The 19838-nt window shown below is 48.2% G+C and overlaps 1 protein-coding gene across 6 annotated transcripts in view; it reads left to right on the top strand.

The window, feature by feature from the left end:
• The window catches only part of PDCD11 (programmed cell death 11), a 45191-nt gene extending 31228 nt beyond the window's left edge, over positions 1-13963 (top strand). For 2 of the 6 annotated variants that reach the window (XM_075072942.1, XM_032786080.2), the window contains exons 25-36: positions 568-745; positions 2096-2152; positions 3123-3245; positions 3741-3863; positions 4967-5147; positions 5971-6081; positions 7188-7331; positions 8138-8388; positions 9134-9302; positions 10574-10727; positions 11418-11583; positions 13447-13963. In XM_075072942.1, the coding sequence (XP_074929043.1) occupies positions 568-745; positions 2096-2152; positions 3123-3245; positions 3741-3863; positions 4967-5147; positions 5971-6081; positions 7188-7331; positions 8138-8388; positions 9134-9302; positions 10574-10727; positions 11418-11583; positions 13447-13618 (1829 nt within the window). In that variant the 3' untranslated portion in view covers positions 13619-13963. Of the gene's footprint in view, positions 1-567; positions 746-2095; positions 2153-3122; positions 3246-3740; positions 3864-4966; positions 5148-5891; positions 6082-7184; positions 7332-8137; positions 8389-9133; positions 9303-10573; positions 10728-11417; positions 11584-13446 lie in introns of those variants that run through there. The other 4 variants (XM_032786081.2, XM_032786079.2, XR_004374435.2 and 1 more) reach the window with 3 other exon arrangements.
• Positions 13964-19838: the final 5875 nt, after the last annotated feature.

The raw sequence follows: 19838 nt of genomic DNA, 5'->3' as shown, positions 1-19838 counted from the left end.
AAATGGTCTTGGACTGAATCCGTGGGATCAGAACACTGCAAGCCAGAGCCAAACTTTGTGTCTTTATGCTGGGCAGAACTAACCCCCTGAATCTGGATCCAGAGTTCAAGGTGTCTTGGTTTTCAGATTCAGCCTGTACGTAGGGGTTTCAGCCGTTAGACTAAAGCAGCAGTTCTCCTTTGAGGTGTGTCAGGCAGGGTCCTCGTCTCAGCTTTCTTCTGAAGCAACTTGGCTTCTGACTGATCTCCATCAGACACCAGGTGGCACACAAGCTGTTCACCAATTACTGTGGGTCTGGGTATAATGAGTCCAAGGTCATATCTGGAGGAAGGGTTGTGAGTGGTTGAATGTGACCACATTGTTACAAAAGGGATTGTGAACTGAGAGAGCCGTGCAGGCCCCACGGGGCCAAAAGACTGTGAGGATGGTAGGTGACTGGGGAAGTAATGCATACCTCCTTTCTATCCACTTGACTCCCTTACCCCAAGTGTTCAAGCTTGGAATATCTTCACCCTTTTGCGGAGTCCGGCTGAAATAACCCCTCTAAAATCCCCGTGCTCTTGGCAGGAGTCCACTCGCTGGCAGAAGGAACCGTCACCCTGGGCACCGTAATGAAGGTGACACCACACGTCGGCCTGACCGTTGCACTTCCCTTTGGAAAGACTGGCAAAGCTAGCATCTTTCATCTGAGCGATTCGTATGCTGAGCAGCCGCTGAAGAACTTCAGCATTGGGAAGCTCGTCAGGTCAGAGATTCTCCTCTTCTCCTGAAGTGTCTTGTGCCTCCTCAAGTGGTGGGGGGGCTGGAAGACTCCAGCAGTGACAAGATCCCCAGTGGGTTGGTTGGCAGCAACACTGAGGGGTTTTCCTTGCATTCCAGCTGGAGTGTTACCCCTTCTGGGGCAAATTGTAGAAAGTTAGAGGGCATATAGCTCTTTGGCTCCTCAAGGGGAGAAGGTTGTAACCTTATGTTTGTATCTGTTTGGGGCAGCCACCCGTTTCCTGTGTGCCCACTTCCTTCAGTCCCCTTTTCAGACCCCATTTCTTAAAGAAGGGTGTTGCAGTGCTTAGAGTGCTAATTTGGGACCTGGGAGACCTGCATTTAATTCCCAGGGACTTTGGACAAATCACTTATACCCTATATTCCCTCTAAGCTGCACTGCCATGCAGCAGCCTCTCTAGGGCCGCAAAGGTGCTCAAGGCTTCAGCAGGGAGAGGCACCTCTCCCCCGGCCCCGGCCCCGGCCCCGGAGCTGCTGCAGCCAGAGAGAGGCGCTTCTCCCCTCTGTCAGCCCACGTGCTGCTGCAGGGAGAGAGGGCTGGGGGAGCCCTCTCTCTCTCTCTCTCTCTCTCTCTCTCTCTTTTCATTCTCCCTGCTGTGGCCCCAGGGCAGTCTGCACCCCAAACTCACCCCCAACCTCATCCCTGGTCCCGCTCCAAAGCCCACAACCCCAGTCAGAGCCCTCACCCTGCCCCCCAATCCTCTGCCTCAGCCCTGAGCCACCTCCCACACTCCAAACCCCTCGACCCTGCCCCTGCCACACATCACCTCCATATTGGTGCACATAACAAAATTCATTTTGCACATGCATGAGAAAAATTAGAGGGAACATTACTTACACCCAGATATTAAAAGGTATTTAAGTGCTGCTGTGCTCAGTATTGCTGTGCCTAACTGATTTAGGAGCCTGTCTCGTTTTCCAAAAGAATGTAAGCACTTAGGTGCCAAAATCCCATGGGATTTACACTCCTAAATGTCTAAATCTGGGCCATGGTGTCTCTGTGACCGAGTTTTCCCACCTCTAACATGACTTCTCTTCCTCACAGGGCTGTTGTGAGCGCTCAGGATTGTGAGATGCTCAGATACTATGGTGTAGGTCACTAGTTTGTTTTCTTTCACAAAACCACCTCAGCTGATCTCCTAAATCGTCGGAGCTCACTGGCCTGCAGTAGACTGCAAGTGCTTCAGATCACTAGGTTCTTAGTGCACCGGCTACGTTTCAAGCTGCTATATGAAGAATTTCTCTGCTTCCTCTGTGTGACTTTTTTTAATCTGTTCAAAAGTTTCCTGTTTTCTTGCCTCTCCCACATCTCCAGGTGTTGTGTCCTATCCAATGAAGACAACAAAATAGAAATATCTCTCCGGCAATCCAGGTAGGTACCTTTTTGCATTGAGAGTGGTAAAAAGTGCAGTGAAACTTGGTATTGATTTTTTTACCCACCCTGAAACCCATATTTACTAGGCCAGCCCAATGCATGTGTTCAGATTACATAATTAGCCTGATAGCCCAGACTTTGTAAGGGATGAAGATTGCTTTGGATGCTGTGTGTTCATTCTGCATAGAGGATTTCCTGTGTAGTGGAGAATGTGAGGATGTCTGGTTCTGACATTCACACATTTTATTTATAAGCATTTTAGGCCTGATTGAGTTTCCCTGCTCTTCTAGCTCTGTCCACACAGCTGCATTTGTACATATGTTCTGTGTATTTACCTTTTCTCCAGTGAATTTATTTAGACTTAGTTTAAAAAAAAAAAAAAGTTTCTCATAGTGGAATTGGCAGCATAAACATTTAACCTCAAAAATGCAGGTGGACGTTTTACTTTTTAGAAGAAACGGCAGATTAAGAGTTTGCTTCTTTTTAAGTCTGTCTCGCTTTGTGCCAGTCGTGCATCGCAAACATGAATGATGGCATCAAAGTACCCGGTTGTGTCCACAGATCAGGTTGCCAGTCACATGAATGCACATGATGGGAGGCTGGGTTAAAGCCTCTCTGGGGTAGGAGAACACAAACCCCAAACTTTCATACAACCTCAGTCAGTACCTTTGCCCCTTCTTCTGGCACTATCTTAAAAGTATACCAGGCCAAGGGGTTAGCCACAGTACAGTGACATGGATCGCTGTAAAGAGCTGTGTGCACTCTGTAGCTGGAAGAAGATACAGACTGTGCATGTCAATAAACGGGAGGAGAAACAAGGGTGTTCTTGGTCCTTCACACACCATAAAGGGATCATTGCTTTCCAGTCTCCAGCAGTTTGGGTTGATATTTCAGGACCCAGCAGAGTACAGACTATTCAGTTGCAGTGAGGATTTTCCTTCTCTCTCTCTCTCTCTCTTTCTTCTAGGACAAATCCAAAGAGCAAAAACAAAGTGGAAGATCCTGAAATGACACGTATTGAGGATGTTCGGGAAGGCCAGTTGGTTAGAGGCTATGTCAGATCTGTCAGGCAGTCGGGTGTGTTCTGTGGGTGAGTAGCACGTGGCGAGAGAAGTACAGTGGGCCGGCTAGGCCCGAGGTCTGTGTCTGCATGCTTGTTTTGTGTTTACAGTTCCAGAATTCAAACTTCTGCAGCATCTCTGACAACGTCTCAAGTGAATTTCATTCTGTACATCAGAATCATTGGTGTTTTTTGTAAGCTTGTGAAGTTTGTGAAAAATGTCTTACTATCTAATATGGAGTTGGCATATGGCAGGCAGGTGCTGTGCCAGCATCCTATAACCGTGCCCACAGTGTCCCTAGGTCCCAAGCAGAAACATCTCGTGCTGCTTCCATCCTGCCCGTTTGGCTCTGCCAGTGTCCCTCTAGGCTGCCCTGCTGTACTCCCTGCTCTTCTGCTGCTTTCTCTCGCCAGGGTTGGAGGCCGCCTGTAGTGATGGTGGTTTGGTGACGTGTCCCAGGCCCCATAATGTAGCTGCTATTATGGTGAAGCTGCCAAAGTGTGATTTTGACTCTTTCTTCTCAGTTTGTCCAGCTCAGTTGTCGGCCGAATCCAATTCCACAAAGTCGTCCCCTTCTTCATACCGAAACAGTCCCTGTATGAGCAGTACATGCCGGAGGGGATGTTCCTCACTGCCAAGGTCCTCAGGTAGGTGGGAGCCCCCCAGTGAACTGGCAGATTGAGGAGACAATGGGGAGGGGCAGAAGAACAGGTGACAAGGGGCATGCGCAAGGGGGGGCAAACGGGCACTAGGAGAGCTTGGTTTGTTTAGCTAAGGGCTCTTCTATCTGGCGAGTTAATACGTGGCAAGCTGGCACAGGAGTAGATCAGTGCACACGTGGGACCTTTTCGTGCACAGCAGGCTGGTGCACTGCGGATTGCACCCCAGCTTGCTGAGCACAAACTCTCTCTCCAGACAAGCCCTGGTGAAACGAAGGTTGAGAAGGGCTCTGACTCCTCTCTGTAAATATGTCCGCGGGATGGGGGCTAAACACTGCAGAGGGAGAAGAGCTATCGAGGCTAAAGGACAATGCTGGCCCTAGAATAAAGGGAAATAAACTGGCCGTGAATACGTTTTAGGCTCGAAATTAGAAGCAAGTTCCAAACCATTAGAGGAGTGAGGTTCTGGAGCAGGCTCCCCCTCGGAGAAATGGGGGCAGACAATCGAACTGGTTTTAGTTTATGAACTGGATTACGTGACAGCAGAGAGTGAGGAGGTGAGCCTGCGCTCTGATCACTTAAATGCTAATTACCCCCAATCAGCTTTTCCTGGGCCCTAATTATCTGATGCGGTGGGTGGGCTAAACATTCATTTGGCCTCATTAGGCCAGAGCTGGTAAAGGAGGCCGAGGAAGGAAGTACAGGGAGGGAGGAACGGGGCTAGCTGGTTCTAGTAAGGGGCCTCAGAATAGGGAGATCTCTGTTCCCCTCTGGTCCTGCTGAGTGGGCTAAAAACTCAGCAGATATTGTAGCTAGGCGGGAGCATGCGGGACTGTGGTTATATTGGTGAGGGGGAATTGAAATGAAGTGTCAGTGAGAGCACAGCCGGTAGAGTCCATGTGGTTTCTGCAGGGAAGAGGATGGAGGTGGAGATGGGCCCCTGTTACATGAGTTACCTGCAGTAGCAAGGGACTGAACTCAGTGATCCAGGAAGTCCCTTCCAGTCCTATATTCGTAAAGCTTGGGCAGCATTCCCAGCAATTGGAATATCCCTGGTTTTCTGTTCTCTCCCCCCTGGAAACGTGCCGCAGTGTAAATAATACAGAGAGCCATGTTGAGCTCTCTCTCCTCCCTGAGGACACTGGGAAACCAAGCGTCCTGCCTGAGTCGCTGGGCCTGCCGCGCTGTGACACAGACAAGGGGAAGGAGAAGAGAGTGGAATTCAAGAAGGTGAAGGCAAAACAGAAAAGAAGAGTCTCGGAAGGCGAACAGGTACATGCACGTAGGGGGATTGTCCCCCAGATTGGAGTGGGTGGTTGTGCTGAGTAGGGGGGCAGAAATGCATTCCCCTTGATTCCGTCTGCTTCACCCTAAAAGTGGGAAAATATGGGTGATGATAAAGATTCAGCTAATTTTAATGGAAACTAACCTGAAGTTTTTACAGAATAGAAAAAATAACTGGTCTATAACTCTCCTCTGCCACAGACAGAACCCCAAATCAGGCTGCATGAATTGCAACATTACCTTGTATGAATGGGGATGTCTGACTGCTAACAAAGAAGGCTTGTACCTGGGACCTCTGGATCTTAAAGCTTGAGCCTCAACAGCCTGAGCTATAGGATCCACCTCTGATAGTCGGTGATATAGCAGGCTCATCAATGTCTATATGTGGCCCAGCCACCATGGAGGGGGATGGAGTGCCACACTGGGAGTGGGGATTGCATACACGCCTCTAGACAGCTCCCCTTGGCCACCACCCCTAAGTGTGTGTGTTTTGGGGAAGAAAATAACTGATCCCTTGCCTTATGTTCTTGTATCTTGAGTTTTCTGGCAGGCACCTCTGCACAGCACCTGCCAGAATTCGGCCCATAATAATTGGCTTGACCATCTGCCCCGTGGATTAAGGCCTGCTACGCACGACTTTTTTCTTTTGTGGCTCATGTTGTACCTTGTGTCTCTGGGTGATTGGGAAGGCGGTGTCCGTTATTCCAAGGCCTCTTCTTTCTCTGTCTGTAGCCAGTGTTTGATCTTTAAAATAGAATCCTGTTAAAGTCTCTTTCCAATGGTTCACCCTTCCCCCCCGCCTTCACTGCAGGAGGCGAAGCCAAGGAAAAAGCGAGCTCGCCTGATGGACGAGGATGACAGTGGCATTGAAGTCTTTTGCCGGGAAGAGGAAGATGAGGAGGAGAATAAAAGGAAATCCAAGGTGAGGATCTACAGAGGAAGAGCCAGAGCCGTGAAGAGGAGAATATGAACAAGTAAAGGGGTGTTCGGGGGTGACTGGCAGGTGACTGCGATGGGGGCTGCTACAGGGTACATGGTTGTCAGGCCCATTGAGATGTCAGGCCCATTGAGATGTGTCAGTTTCTACCTGGCTGATAAGCAGCATGAAGGCAACGAGCTGCATCAGAGCTTTGGGTTTGACCTGCTCTGCGTGTGGTTGCTGGGTCTCTTTACACACTGATAAGAGAGCTGGGCTCCTCCTCCCTGTGCATAAAAGGACCTGCCTCAACAGTTAGCAGGCACGTGGCTCTTTAAGAGTTTGGTTACTAATAGCCTGTAGGGAGGTAGCGCCGTGTACTGGAACCAGAGACCTGAAATCCAGAACTGGAGCCCTGTAGCTTTCCATTCTTCCCACAAAAAGCCATCACCCTAGGGTGATGCAGGGAGTTTTAAACTGGGTAATAAAGATTACAGGGGATCTGATCTGGTCTGATCAGTGCTGGGAAGGGAGACCGTCAAGGATAAGTCAAAGAGATGTGGATGATTCTCCTAGTCTCTCTTGCCTTTCTGGCCACTTGAATATTTTATCATCTCCCACAAGAATAGGGGTGTTAGCTCCACAGGCCTGGCCAAATCCAGTCTGGGGGCTAACTGCAGTTACAACTAGAGACAGTATGTTTAGTTCCTGTTTTACTCTGCCATGCTGTCAAACAGCCATCATGCTCCACCCCAGAGGTGCTTGCATTCCAGTAGTAAATGAAGTGATGGTTATCTCTATAAAACATAGTTGAGGGGCGGTTTCAGGATGAAGGTGTTCACATTTATATAGACAATCTATTCTCATTGCTCCAGAAGACTACTGAAATTCTTCAGTGAGCCTGTTTTTCTCACTGCTTATCCCTCCCTGGATCCAGTTCATTATGGCTGAGTCACTCTGACAAGGGTTGGGGGGGTAGAATTTCAGGTGTCACTTTGGTGGACAATGCACAGGCTAGAGCAAGGTGGGGTGCAGGCAGCAGCTGTACCTGCTCCCAAGAGAAGCCTGGAATATAAAACAAGTGGTATCGTCTGTTGTGCTCCTTCAAGCAGGAGACAAAATGTGTGGAGGTTCCAAGACTGCAGGTTTCTAGTGGCTTCACTTGGGACGAGGGTTTAAATGCCTTGGAGGTACCAGTATTAAATCGGAAAGAGGAGAGCTCAGACAGCGAGGAAGAGGACGACGCACAGTCCACGGTAAAGTGTCCTGGACAGCACTGCCTGGGTGGGAGCTGCTGTAACTTGCCTTCTCGTCACTCACTGTCTTCGTGTCGGTAATGTGCTGAGCCTTGTCAGATAGCAAAGGCTGTGTTAACCCAAGAGACTGTCTTAACCAATCAGATCTTATTATGGTCTTTTAAGATGTGTGGATAAACCTAACCATCTCCAAAGATAGAGGAAGGTGACGATTTTTGAGGTATAGCACAGGCAGGTGCTGTGCAAGCTGAGTTTCCTTCTACCCATGCACCTCAACCCCTGTCCTTCCAGCTCTGAGCCACACCCAGCCCCTGATGTTCTGCCAATGCACCACAGTCTTGACCTGTAACACCCCAGTCCTTCCAGTCCCTGGCCTCTCCAGAGCAGACAGCTATGTGGTGGCAATTGCACTGGTCATCAGCAGCCACTGGGCTTGTGCTGTGGAAAAAAATGTAGGATGAACTCACTTGCGAGTGGAGTTAAAGTGTAAACTCTACAGTCAGAGGTGCAAAGTTAGGGATTTAGCTCAGTCCCTTGTTGTGCTTTATTAAGGGAAACGAATCCCCGTTCCTCCTTGTGACTCTGCTCTTCTGAGATGCAGCCTCTGGGTGGGGTTTCAAAACTCTCCAGGTTTCATTTCCCTCTCTAAAAAATTGGCCCAGTCTGTTGAATAGATGCTCCCCAGGATGCCTTAGTGTCTGTGTGACCATCTTGCGTACATCATTCCCTTGTGGTGCTAGATGGTGCCTGAGGTATTCCACAGTGACACTGCCTCTTGTTCTCACCTCTTTCCTTGCCCGCTTCAGAGGAAGAAGCAGACGAAGAAGGAGAAGGAACAAGAGAAGCAGAGGCTGGAGAAGGAGCTCTCCAAGGTCGAAGCCACCCTGATGGACCCCAGTTGGCAGCCCCAGACAGCAGATGACTTTGACCGCTTGGTGCTGAGCAATCCCAGCAGCTCCATCCTGTGGCTGCAGTACATGGCCTTCCACCTCCAAGCCACAGAGATGGAGAAGGCCAGGGCGGTGGCGGAAAGGGCACTCAAAACCATCTCCTTCAGGTAGAATGCTTACCCCCTGGCATGAGAGGGCAGCAGCTTGATGTACACGTGCACAAGCATCTAACCTGCCTCTAGAAATGGAATGTAGGGACGCCAGCAGCCTGGGTGCGGAGTAGCCCCAGTAGCCCCATAGTACTCAAGGGCTGCAGTTCTCCGCTTGCCTTGTTCAAGGGAGAATCCAGGCTGAACCGCTGCAATGACACTACATGGGTCTGCAGCCAGCCCATCGTCTGTTGTGATCCAGTTAGAGCTCAAAGCTAAGCAGGGCCCAGCCTGGCCATTGCTAGGATGGGAGATGTAAGGGGACAAATGGGTGCTGCAGAAAGAGCAATTGATGATTCCATAGATGCTCAGTCTTCCTTCTTAATCAGTACTGAGCCAGTGCCCCAACCTGGTGCTGTGGTTCTCTTGTAGATGAGACTTAATACTTTTTTCTGGCTCTCTCCCTGAGAGTGAGGGGTGTTATCCTTGGTCCTGTGGGCTTAATTCAGCATGAGCAAATACATTCTGCCTCCTTTATACTCTCCAGGCCGTTTCAATTGGCTGCACAGGTCTTTCTTTCTGACAGTGTAATATTACTGTGCACCATAAAACAAGTACCACTCTCCGCCCCGGAGAGGGCCACCTTTCAGTGGTGCAGTGATGCAGTCCTTTAGCCAGCCTTACATGTGCGTTGGGGCTCAGCTCATGTTTGTAAAGGGTTTTGAGTTCCTCTGACAAAGTTCTTGTCCTGTTTTGCTTTCAGGGAGGAGCAGGAGAAGCTGAACGTCTGGGTAGCTCTGCTGAACCTAGAGAACATGTATGGCACGGAGGAGACACTGATGAAGGTCTTTGAGAGGGCTGTTCAATACAATGAGCCCCTGAAAGTCTTCCAGCACCTGGCTGACATCTATGCCAGCTCTGAGAAATACCAGGTGGGTGCCTGGACTCCTGATGTGCTGAGGAGCAGGATCCGTGCTGAGGAGCAGGATCCTTGCTGCTCACCACCAGGGCAGGAGACGATGAGCCTTTTTTTTTTTTTTTTTTTTTTTTTTGTCCTTAGAAAGTGCCTGGCCAAACTCAGTGTTTACTCCTCAGTTGTGTATATCTGACTGCCAGCCTGCCGGAGAGTTATGGTGCAGGCCTGCGTGCGCTGTTGGGAGCAGTAAGAGAACTTAGCATCAGTTTTTCTTACATGGGTCTTCCCCACGTAGCATCTGCCTGTTAATCTGTTTCCTGTGGTGTTACCAAGATTTGATTTCCTCCAGGCCTTCTGAATATGGCTCCCCTGAAAGGGTGAGGGACCAGTTGTGCTGATTCGAGCTGGATATAATGCTGGTGCTAGGCAAGTTTCCCACAGAGCTGTGCCAATGCATCCCAGTCCTGACCTTGCAACTGCTCCTGCAGTTCTGATCCTGGGCTTGGCTTGGCCTGGCAGTGATAGATAGGCATGCCAAACTGACCCTACAGACCCAGGGGGAAACACCAATCTCATTGTCACTTAAGCTCTAAACCTGTATCTCATTCCCAGTTTGCAGAGATCAAAGGCCTAGTGCATTCACTCTGCTCCAGGAATACTGTTTCCTATGTGGTCAGAAGCAGCAGACAGAGTAAAAATCCACCCTTGTAGGGAGGGAGCATGGTCAGCTGAGCCAGGCACAGGCCTGGGAGTCAGGAGACTTGGGCACTGTTCTTAGCTTGGCAGTGAGTTGCTGTATGAACTGGAGGAAGCTGCTCCACTGCTCTGAATTCCACTTTCCCCATCTGTGTTTTAAAAAGGGCGGAGCTAATGATACTCCCCCGCCTCTGTAAAATGCTCTGGAGACTGTAGGCGGCAGAGCTAGGCAACTGTTGCTATGCCGGCATAACCCGGAAGCGTAGATGCAGCCTACAGCAAAACGGGGTTTTTCCATTGGTGAAAGAACATGAAGCAACCGAGCAGTGGTAGCTATGTTGACGGAAGCATTCTTCTGCTGACATAGCTGCGTCTAACTGGGGGTTAGGATGGTGTAGCTGTGGCACTCGTGGGGGTGGATTTTTCACACCCCTGCCTGATGTGGCTGAGTCGACCTAAATTTTAAGCGTAGGCCAGGCCTTAAAGATCGTGGCTGGAAAGCTCTCCAGAAGTGCCAGGCTCTAGTATGAGGTTGCGTGATCTAACCCAATGTTAGACTGACTTCTCTGTCCCTCTCTGGTATCTTTCCAGCAAGCTGATGACCTGTACAACACAATGCTGAAGCGTTTCCGCCAGGAGAAATCTGTGTGGTTGAAATACGCCACCTTTCTCCTGAAACGAGGCCAGGTGGAGGCCACGCACAGGCTCCTGGAACGCGCCCTCAAGGGCCTGCCAGATAAAGAACGTAAGTGTCCCAAGGCTGGCTTCTCTCCCACTTCATGTGTCATCCTTCCCATCTGTTGGGTTCCCATTTCTCCAGTGGCTTGGTTGATCTTTGGTATCCTGCCATGCTAACAGCTGGGAAGAAGCAAATAGGTCTGCAATCTCCTGATGCCTGGCAGCGATAGGGAGGGGAGACTTTTGGCCAGGATGCCAAAGCCAACCCTTCTGGAACACACTAAGCCATGGGGTTGGCTCGCACAGAGTAGAGAGGACCTCATTTTTTAAGGTCTGAAAACTCCCACTCAAAGTCAGCTGCTCTGCATGTGTGTTCTGCTTCTGAAGGGGGAAGCGTTGTAAGTAGGCTGTGCTGGGATTTGAGCTATGGTTCCAGGGAGCCCTGGAGGGTTGAAACTCGAGAGACCAACACCTAATATTTCCCCTCCAGGAGAGAACAGAATAAAATGCTGAGATGGGAAGTGAGCTGAAGTCGCCTCTGGGGATGCAGATCCCCATCCCACCAAAACCTCTTTCTTAGCAGAGACTAAAGGGTTGGCCGCAGATAGCATTGTCCTTGGAGCTGTGCCAGCCTCTTGCTTGGCTATTTGGCAGTTGTCTGTATGTGTTTGGGGGATGGATGGGTGGGAGGGGATGGAGAGGGGCAGGCACCCTTGCTGGTGTGTGCAGTGTCCTGAGGGGTGTCTTCTCATTATAGATGTGGATGTGATTTCCAAGTTTGCTCAGCTGGAGTTCCACTTTGGGGACCCCAAACATGCCAAGGCCATTTTTGAGAGCACGCTGAGCAGCTACCCAAAACGCACGGACATCTGGTCCATCTACATAGACATGATGATCAAACACGGCAGCCAGAAGGAAGTACGGTGAGTGCTTGAGACAGGGCAGCAGGTGTGTGTGTGTGGGGGGGGTGGGGGGACTTAAAATGCCCCCATGCAGGGAGTGTGGATACCCTGCAGTACTGGGCAGTAGGGAGGATCCCAGAGCAACAGCAAATCTGTGTTACATGGGGAAGGCAAATGGCTCTTGGCTCATCTTTGCTGGGAAGGAGGAGACCTTCAGGGGCCCAGTAGGCAGACTTGGATGGAGCTTTCACAGCAGTGCCGAATCCAGAAACTAGCAAATCTGATTTAAATCTTCAGGACCCCAGCAGGATCTACACAGCATGTGGGGAAGTACTTCTGCGTGTCTCTTGACCTCTTTTTAATCCTTGCTTCTCCAGTAACAGATTCTGTATGTCTACGAGGCTGAGAGCAAGAGGCCACAACTAGCTGAGGAGCAAGAGCCTAGTCAATCTCTTTATTTAATGCTGCCGCTCTTTCTTCTCCAGATGCGTGTGGCTCACAGATGAGCATATTCATCTCCCAGCCTCCAGGCTGGGTTGCCCCTTAGCAAGGATATGAGATTGCTCCTTCATATGCAAAGTGATAGCGAAAGCTGATCAGCTCTTCCATTTTACATGGTCCCTTAGTTAGTCTTCGAGGGATTAGATTTTTGTTGGTAGATATTGATAAACATCAGCTTCACCACACACACAAACCAATGAAAAAATATTTCCATGGATGATGATCAAAATTTCCAGATAGAGTAAGAAAAATGCTGCTTGAAAACTTATTAGAGTTTCATTTAAGGCTACCATATATACTCGTTCATTAGCCCGTTAGTTTATAAGCCGACACCTCAAAATGGATAGGTAAAAATAGCAAAAATTGCACGACCCTTTCATAAGCCGACTCTATATTTCAGGGAGTGGAAAACATTGGCTCCTGGCTCGTCAGGGTAAGCCACTGGCGGGTCAGATCGTTTTGTTTACTTGGAGCTTCTGGCCATTTCCCGCAGCTCCCATTGGCTGGGAACGGGGCCACAGGGAGGTGAGGGGCTCCATGCCTGCAGACGCTTCAGGTAAACAAAACCGGCAATGTATTAGATATTCAGTGATTCTATGGAGTTTAAAATCCCCATCAAAGTTTGGTGTAGACCCATTTATAAGCTGTTCCCCGCTCTTTGATGTGTCACGTTCTTACCAAACATATTTTGGCTTATGAACAAATATGAAGTAATTACTGTATATACATTTTGACATGATGTTGACAATTTGTGCTTTAACAGTTATAAAGCTTTAACTTTTTGAATCTCAACATCTACTGTCATTAAATAACTACTGTCTGACCCTGCCCCTTGTCTGATTCCCCCCACATAATTACCCACAACTGTGAACATTTAACTTGATAAAATATTTAAAAAAAAAAATGCTTAAAGCATAACTGTGCACAACTGTAAAAATTTAGATACATAAAAATGGGAAAAATTACGTAAACAATATTATCAGTTGAAATTATTAAAAAAAAAAAAATTGAATTCTGCCAAGTCTACCCTGGGGGCGAGAAGGACTTCTCATTGTCATGAGCTTGGAGCTAGCAAAAGGAAATCCTGCTTTGCACAGTGTGTAGGCAATCTGGGACCATTCCCTGAGCTCAGTTAAATACTGTGCCTCGATTTTAGAGAAACGGCTGTATAATCTGACCAGTAACCGTGCATGCAGACAGGAAGGGGGTTTGCTGATTCACAGGGCTCTGACCATTCATTCTACAACAGCCTGAGCCCATGTACTGTGTTTCCTTTGCCTTCCCCTGAAGTATGACCTGTCCTGCCCATTGTTCAAAGGCAGGATATCAGGCTTGCGGGTCCAGTGCTGATCCATGTTCTGAATGGGTTTTTGATTCTTGCAGGGATATTTTCGAGCGAGTCATTCACCTGAGCCTGGCAGCAAAGAGGATGAAGTTTTTCTTCAAGCGCTACCTGGATTACGAGAAGAAATACGGCACGTCGGAAACCATCCAGGCTGTGAAAGTAGCAGCGCTGGAGTACGTAGAGTCCAAGAGCTCTCTTGCCGAGAGCTAACTCCCAGAGCAGAGAGACTCAAATCATGTTGCAGACTCCATGTATGTAGTGCTGGAGATGGAGATCCACTGTAGTGGGCTGCCTGTGTCCATAACTAGTGCGTTTCCTGAGAGTACCAGCAGCCGGCTGGATTATCCAGGACCAAACTGAGGCCGAAAGAAGTAAACATTTACAGGAGCTTTCCATCTTGCCCCACTACACAACAGACTTTTTAACATGTGGATGATTTTGAATCTAGTTAAGTGCAGATTGTTTTATAATGGGTAGAAACCGCTGTCCTCTGTACTGCTTTCCTGTCGAAATGGGGAAATTAGTGACTCCCCATCATTAAATGCGATGATCTGACATAAGCTCCCTTCTCTTTCCTACCTTAGCCCCCCCCCCCCACACACACACACTCTCTCTCTCTCCTCCCCCCCCCCCCCGCCATCGCCTCAGAATATTCTCACATTCCACTTGTTATGGTGTCTTTCAAGATTTGTCTCCAGTGCCTTTTTGCTGCCAGCAATTTAACACAACCACCTGCGTGAATGATTCCTCTAAAAGCCTACGGCCATCCGATTAAACTTGCTCCGGTGCTCATGAGCAACTCTAGGGTAACAAACATGGCTTGTGATGGACAGTAATTAGAAAGGAGAGTGCCTCAGCAGCAACTGTCTAAGAGGTCATTCAACTGAGAGAAGAAACCAAGTGTTACTTGCTGAAAAATAACCAATCCCATTTTAACCCTTTCATACTTGGAATAGGACTGTCTATCTAAGGTTCTTATATGGCTACAATCAGCGTAGTGTCCGAGCCCACAGTCTTTAATGAATTTATCCTGACATCCTCTCACTGAGGTAGGGCAGTGCTGTTACCCGTTTGTACAGCTGGGGAGTTGTGACACAGGTGAAGTGACTGGCCCAAGGTCGCACAGGGGGTCCGTGGCAAAACAGGGAATTGACCCCTAATCTCCTAAATCCCAGACTTGTTGATGGGGGCGTACCTCCTCACAGACAGATCCCAGGCGAACTCCCTCTGTTAGCCTCTGCTGTTCGCCGCCCAGCTGGTTCGCTGCTGACTGCCTTTTTATAGCAGTCAGGCCCACTCAAGGCCCACCTGGAACAAAGCTCTCCCAATTCACACTGTTCAAACAAGGCGACCAGCTTGGCTTAACAGTGAAATCCTTGCTGATCTTAAACACAAAAAAGAAGCTTACAAGAAGTGGAAGCTTGGACAAATGACCAGGGAGGAGTATAAAAATATTGCTCAGGCATGCAGGACTGAAATCAGAAAGGCCAAATCACACTTGGAGTTGCAGCTAGCAAGAGATGTTAAGAGTAACAAGAAGGGTTTCTTTAGGTATGTTAGCATCAAGAAGAAAGTCAAGGAAAGTGTGGGCCCCTTACTGAATGCGGGAGGCAACCTAGTGACAGAGGATATGGAATAAGCTAATGTACTCGATGCTTTTTTTGCCTGTCTTCACAAACTGCTGCACTGGGCAGCGCAGTATGGGGAGGAGGTGACCAGCCCTCTGTGGAGAAAGAAGTGGTTCAGGACTATTTAGAAAAACTGGATGAGCACAAGTCCGTGGGGCCAGATGTGCTGCATCCAAGGGTGCTAAAGGAGTTTGCGGATGTGATTGCAGAGCCATTGGTCATTATCTCTGAAAACTCATGGCGAATGGGAGAGGTCCTGGATGACTGGAAAAAGGCCAGTGTAGTGCCCATCTTTAAAAAAAGGGAAGGAGGAGGATCCGGGGAACTACAGGCCAGTCAGCCTCACCTCAGTCCCTGGAAAAATCATGGAGCAGGTCCTCAAGGAATCAATTCTGAAGCACTTAGAGGAGAGGAAAGTGATCAGGAACAGTCAGCATGGATTCACCAAGGGCAAGTCATGCCTGACTAACCTAATGCCCTTCATGAGAATAACTGGCTCTGTAGGGGAACAGGATGTGTTATCCTCGACTCAGCAAAGCCTTTTGATGCAGTCCCACAGTATTTTGCAGCAAGTTAAAAGTATGGCTGGATGAATGGACAATAAGGGATGACAGAAAAGCGGGCTAATGCGGGCTCAACGGGTAGTGATCAAAAAGCTCCATGTCTAGTTGAAGCTGTTTCACAGTGAGTGCAAGTCGGCCGGGACCGGTCTTTCTTCAATTTCAGAATGACTGAGATGCGGGACTGCACTCGTCGGCAATTGAGATTACTAACGGAGGAGTATAGATAGCTGGAGGTAGGGATAGTATACAGAGGACTTAGACAATTAAGGAGGCCAAAAAACGATGAGTCAACAAGGAAAGCGCAGAGTCCTGCGCTTAGGAAACAAATCCTGCACGTTACAGACAGGACCAAAGGCTAGAAGCAGTTCGCAAAGGACTAGGTTACGTGACGAGAAGCTGGTATAGTCACAACAGTGCCCTTTTGCCAAGAAGCTAATGCATTCGGCAGTATACCATAGGGCATGCTAGCAGATGAGGGATGTGATCAAACTTCCCTCTATCGACATGGTGATGCCTCATCTGAGTACTGTTCAGTTTGGCCACAACAAGGATTGGAAAAATTGAAAGACAGCCAGCGAGGAGAGCAAAAATATAGGGGCTGGAGCCATACAGAGAGAGCTAGAACTGTTGTTAGCCGCAGAAGAAGGGGAGGGATTGAATAGCTCTTTCACTACCTAAAGGGTTCCAAAGGGATGATCAGACTGTTCTCCATGGTACCAATGACAGAATAAGAGTAATGGTCCAAGTTGCATGTGTGGAGTGTAGGGTGGATATTAGGAAAAACTTTTTCACTCAGAGAGTGGTGAAGCACTGGAATGGGTTACCTAGGGAGGTGGTGGAATCTCCTTCCTTAGAGGTTTTTAAGGTCAGGCTTGACAAAGCGCTGGCTGTGGGATGATTTAGTTGGGAATTGGTCCTGCTTTGAGCAGGGGGTTGGACTAGATGACCTCCTGAGGTCCCTTCCAACCCTGATATTCTATGACTTAGCAATCATCCTGGACCATCCTGTGGAGTCCAAGAGGCTCCATGCAAATGGTAACTCTTAGAGAACAATTTTCACCAAAAGGGCCAAAGACTAGATCATTACACAAAGAAACATATCTCCATACACCCCCATTGCCAGCTGCAAAGGAAGTTGTGACTTCCCAAGCCTCATTAGGTTCCTACCAGTTCTTTTGTTTATTAATATTTGTCTAGGACATGTTCCAGCAAGTTTTGAGCAAAACCTCCCTGCGCACTCCTCTTTTTAAATCCACTTAACTCTCTAAGATGAACAATGTTGTTAGAAGCCACTAGTTTCAGGGAGCCACTGGTTCTTTTGTATTGCTCCAGCTGAGGTATTGTACATCTACTTGAAGAGCCTAATGCCAAATGTTACACCCTTCTTCATGAAAGAAAATGTGACTTCTCCCCTTTACTGGTGAATAATCCACCAGCAGGATCTCTCGTTGTTCCCTTCCGAATCTGGGTATGGTCCAAAGGCTCCTAGGCAACATAAGCAGTCATGAGGTAAGATCCTCTCAGGGGTTAGTAACTAGTTAAGACAGGAAGCAAAGGGTACAAATAAATGGTCAGTTTTCTCAGTGGAGAGTGGTTAATAGCGGGGTCCCCCTAGGATCTGTACTGGGACCAGTGCTGTTCAACATATTCATAAATGATCTGGAAAAAGGGGTAAACAGCAAGGTGGCAAAGTTTGGAGGTGATACACAATCACTTAAGATAATTAAGTCCAAAGCTGACTGTGAAGAGTTACAATGCGATCTCACAAAACTGGGTCATGGGGCAACACAATGGCAGATGAAATTCAATGTTGATAAGTGCAAAGTAATGCTCATTGGAAAATATAATCCCAATTATACATACAAAATGATGAGGTCTAAATTAGCTGTTGCCACTCAAGACAGTGATCTTGGAGTCATTGTGGATAGTGTTCTGAAAACATCTCAATGTGCAGCAGCAGTCAAAAAGGTTAAGAGAATCTTAGGAACATTAGGAAAGGGATAGATAATAAGACGGAAAATATCATAATGCCACTGTATAAATCCATGGTACATCCACAACTTGAATACTGAATGTAGATCTGGTCGCCCTATATCAAAAAAGATATATTAGAATTTTTAAAAGTACAGAGAAGGGCAACAAAATGATTAGGGGTATGGGACAGCTTCCATATGAGGAGAGATGATAAAGATTGGGATTGTTCTGCTTGGTAAGGAGATGACAAAGGGGGATATGATAAAGGTCTAGATAATCACAACTGGTGTGGAGAAAGTAAATAAGGAAGTGTTGTTTACCCTTTCACATAACACGAGAGCCAGGGGTCACCCAAAGAAATTAATAGGCAGCAGGCTTAAAACAATCATAAGGAAGTACCTCTTCACAGAATGCCCCATCACCGTGTTACCAGGGGATGTTGTGAAGGCCAAAAGTATAACTAGGGTGACCAGACCCAGGCCAGTAGGATACAAGGAGTCTGGTAGAGGCAAATATACTGGTCACTGGATGAGTAGTTTTCTGTTCCCTGACGTGACCAGAGCAGGGGCTGCGCTAGAGTAATCAGGAACCTGCTAGAACCAATTACAATTAAGGCAGACAGGCTGATTAGAATACCTGCAGCCAATCAAGGCAGGCTAATCAGGGCAGCTGGATTTTAAAAGGAGCTCTCTCCAGTCAGATGGGGAGGAGTCAGAGGACAGGAAGTGCGTGTGAGGAGCTAGGAGCAAGAGGCACAAGGAGCTGAGAGTCAGAGGGTGTGCTGCTGGAGGACTAAGGAGTACAAGCGTTATCAGACAGCAGGAGGAAGGTCCTGTGGTGAGGATAAAGGTGTTTGGAGGAGGCCATGAGGAAGTAGCCCAGGGAGTTGTATCTGTCATGCAGCTGTTACAGGAGGCACTACAAACAGCTGCAATCTACAGGGCCCTGAGCTGGAACCCAGAGTAGAGGGTGGGCCCGGGTTCCCCCCAAACCTCCCCACACCTGATCAGACACAGGAGAAGTTGACCGAGACTGTGGGGAAGATCACTGAGGTGAGCAAATCTGCCAATAAGCGCAGGACCCACCATGGTAGAGGAGGAACTTTGTCACACTAGGTTCAAAAAAGTTAGATATGGAGGATAGGTCCATCAATGGCTTTTAGCCAAGATGGTCAGGATTGCAATCCCATGCTCTGGGTATCTCTAAACCTCTGACTGCCAGGTGCTGGGACTGAACAATGGGATGGATCACTCCATAATTTCCCTGTTTTGTTCATTCCTTCTGAATCATCTGGTGCTGGCCACTATCAGAAGACAGGACAGTGGGCTAATTGGACTATTGGTCTGTCCCAGTATGGCTGTTCTTACGTTCTGTTTTTACGCGCCTTCTGCCTCTCTTTCATCCCTTCCTTTTTGTGTAGAGAAGGAATGAGCATCAGAAGGCTGTCACTGGGGTGACAGGCTGAGCAGCATCTTCTTAGGCTGGTTCTGTGGCCTCAGGGTCAGGAGGGTTAATCTGAGGTGTGGGATTATGGGCCCTTCAAAATGTTATAAAATTATTGCAAGCTAACTTTGTGAAGCTTTTGCTTAACCTTTAGTAAGAAGGGTGTGGGTAGTAATTAAGATTAATCTGTGATCTTTAAAGCAAATTTGTGTTTGCTCTTTTCAGCCATTACAGAGGCAGTGGAAATGAATCTTGGCTACAGTGCTTAGTTTTTTTTAATTTTTGCCCAGTTTATGGACCTCTCCCGAGAGAGGAACAGGCTGTTCCTAACTCAGTTTTGGGCTCCCTCCTTCATTACAAAATCCATGCTGAATTCCTTGTTGATAACCAGCAGAGCCCATGGCTAGAAGCTGCTGCAGTGGTGGGATTATTGCTTGTGATAGCCAGAGTTCCTGACTCAGCTGATAGGCATGAATAGCAGTTACTCATTATGCTAAATCCTGACTTCTTTCTATTTGTCATGCTTTTATAAGCGTCTTGGTTGTTGTCTGTTGTAGATCTCCTCGGAGAGCTGCATAGAATGTCTGCGTCCCGAAGGAGAATTCAAAAACCCAACTCAAACACCTTAGCAAAGGGGCTGCCATCGCTTCTCTTCCTGCCAGCATGTGATGTATGAGCACTAGCAGTCCATGAGATGTCCCCCAGTGCCCGTTTCCAGTTGCTAGCCATGCTCCTGCTCTTTTACTCACAAGACGCTTGGGGCGTAGGGTGATCAGACGTCCCGATTTTATTGGGACTGTCCTGATATTGTACCACAAATTG

Source organism: Chelonoidis abingdonii, chromosome 16 (assembly GCF_003597395.2).
Source record: "Chelonoidis abingdonii isolate Lonesome George chromosome 16, CheloAbing_2.0, whole genome shotgun sequence".
NCBI classification, from domain to species: Eukaryota; Metazoa; Chordata; order Testudines; family Testudinidae; genus Chelonoidis; species Chelonoidis abingdonii.
Note: the sequence above shows the minus strand (reverse complement) of the source record. Positions and strands in the feature narration are given on the sequence as shown.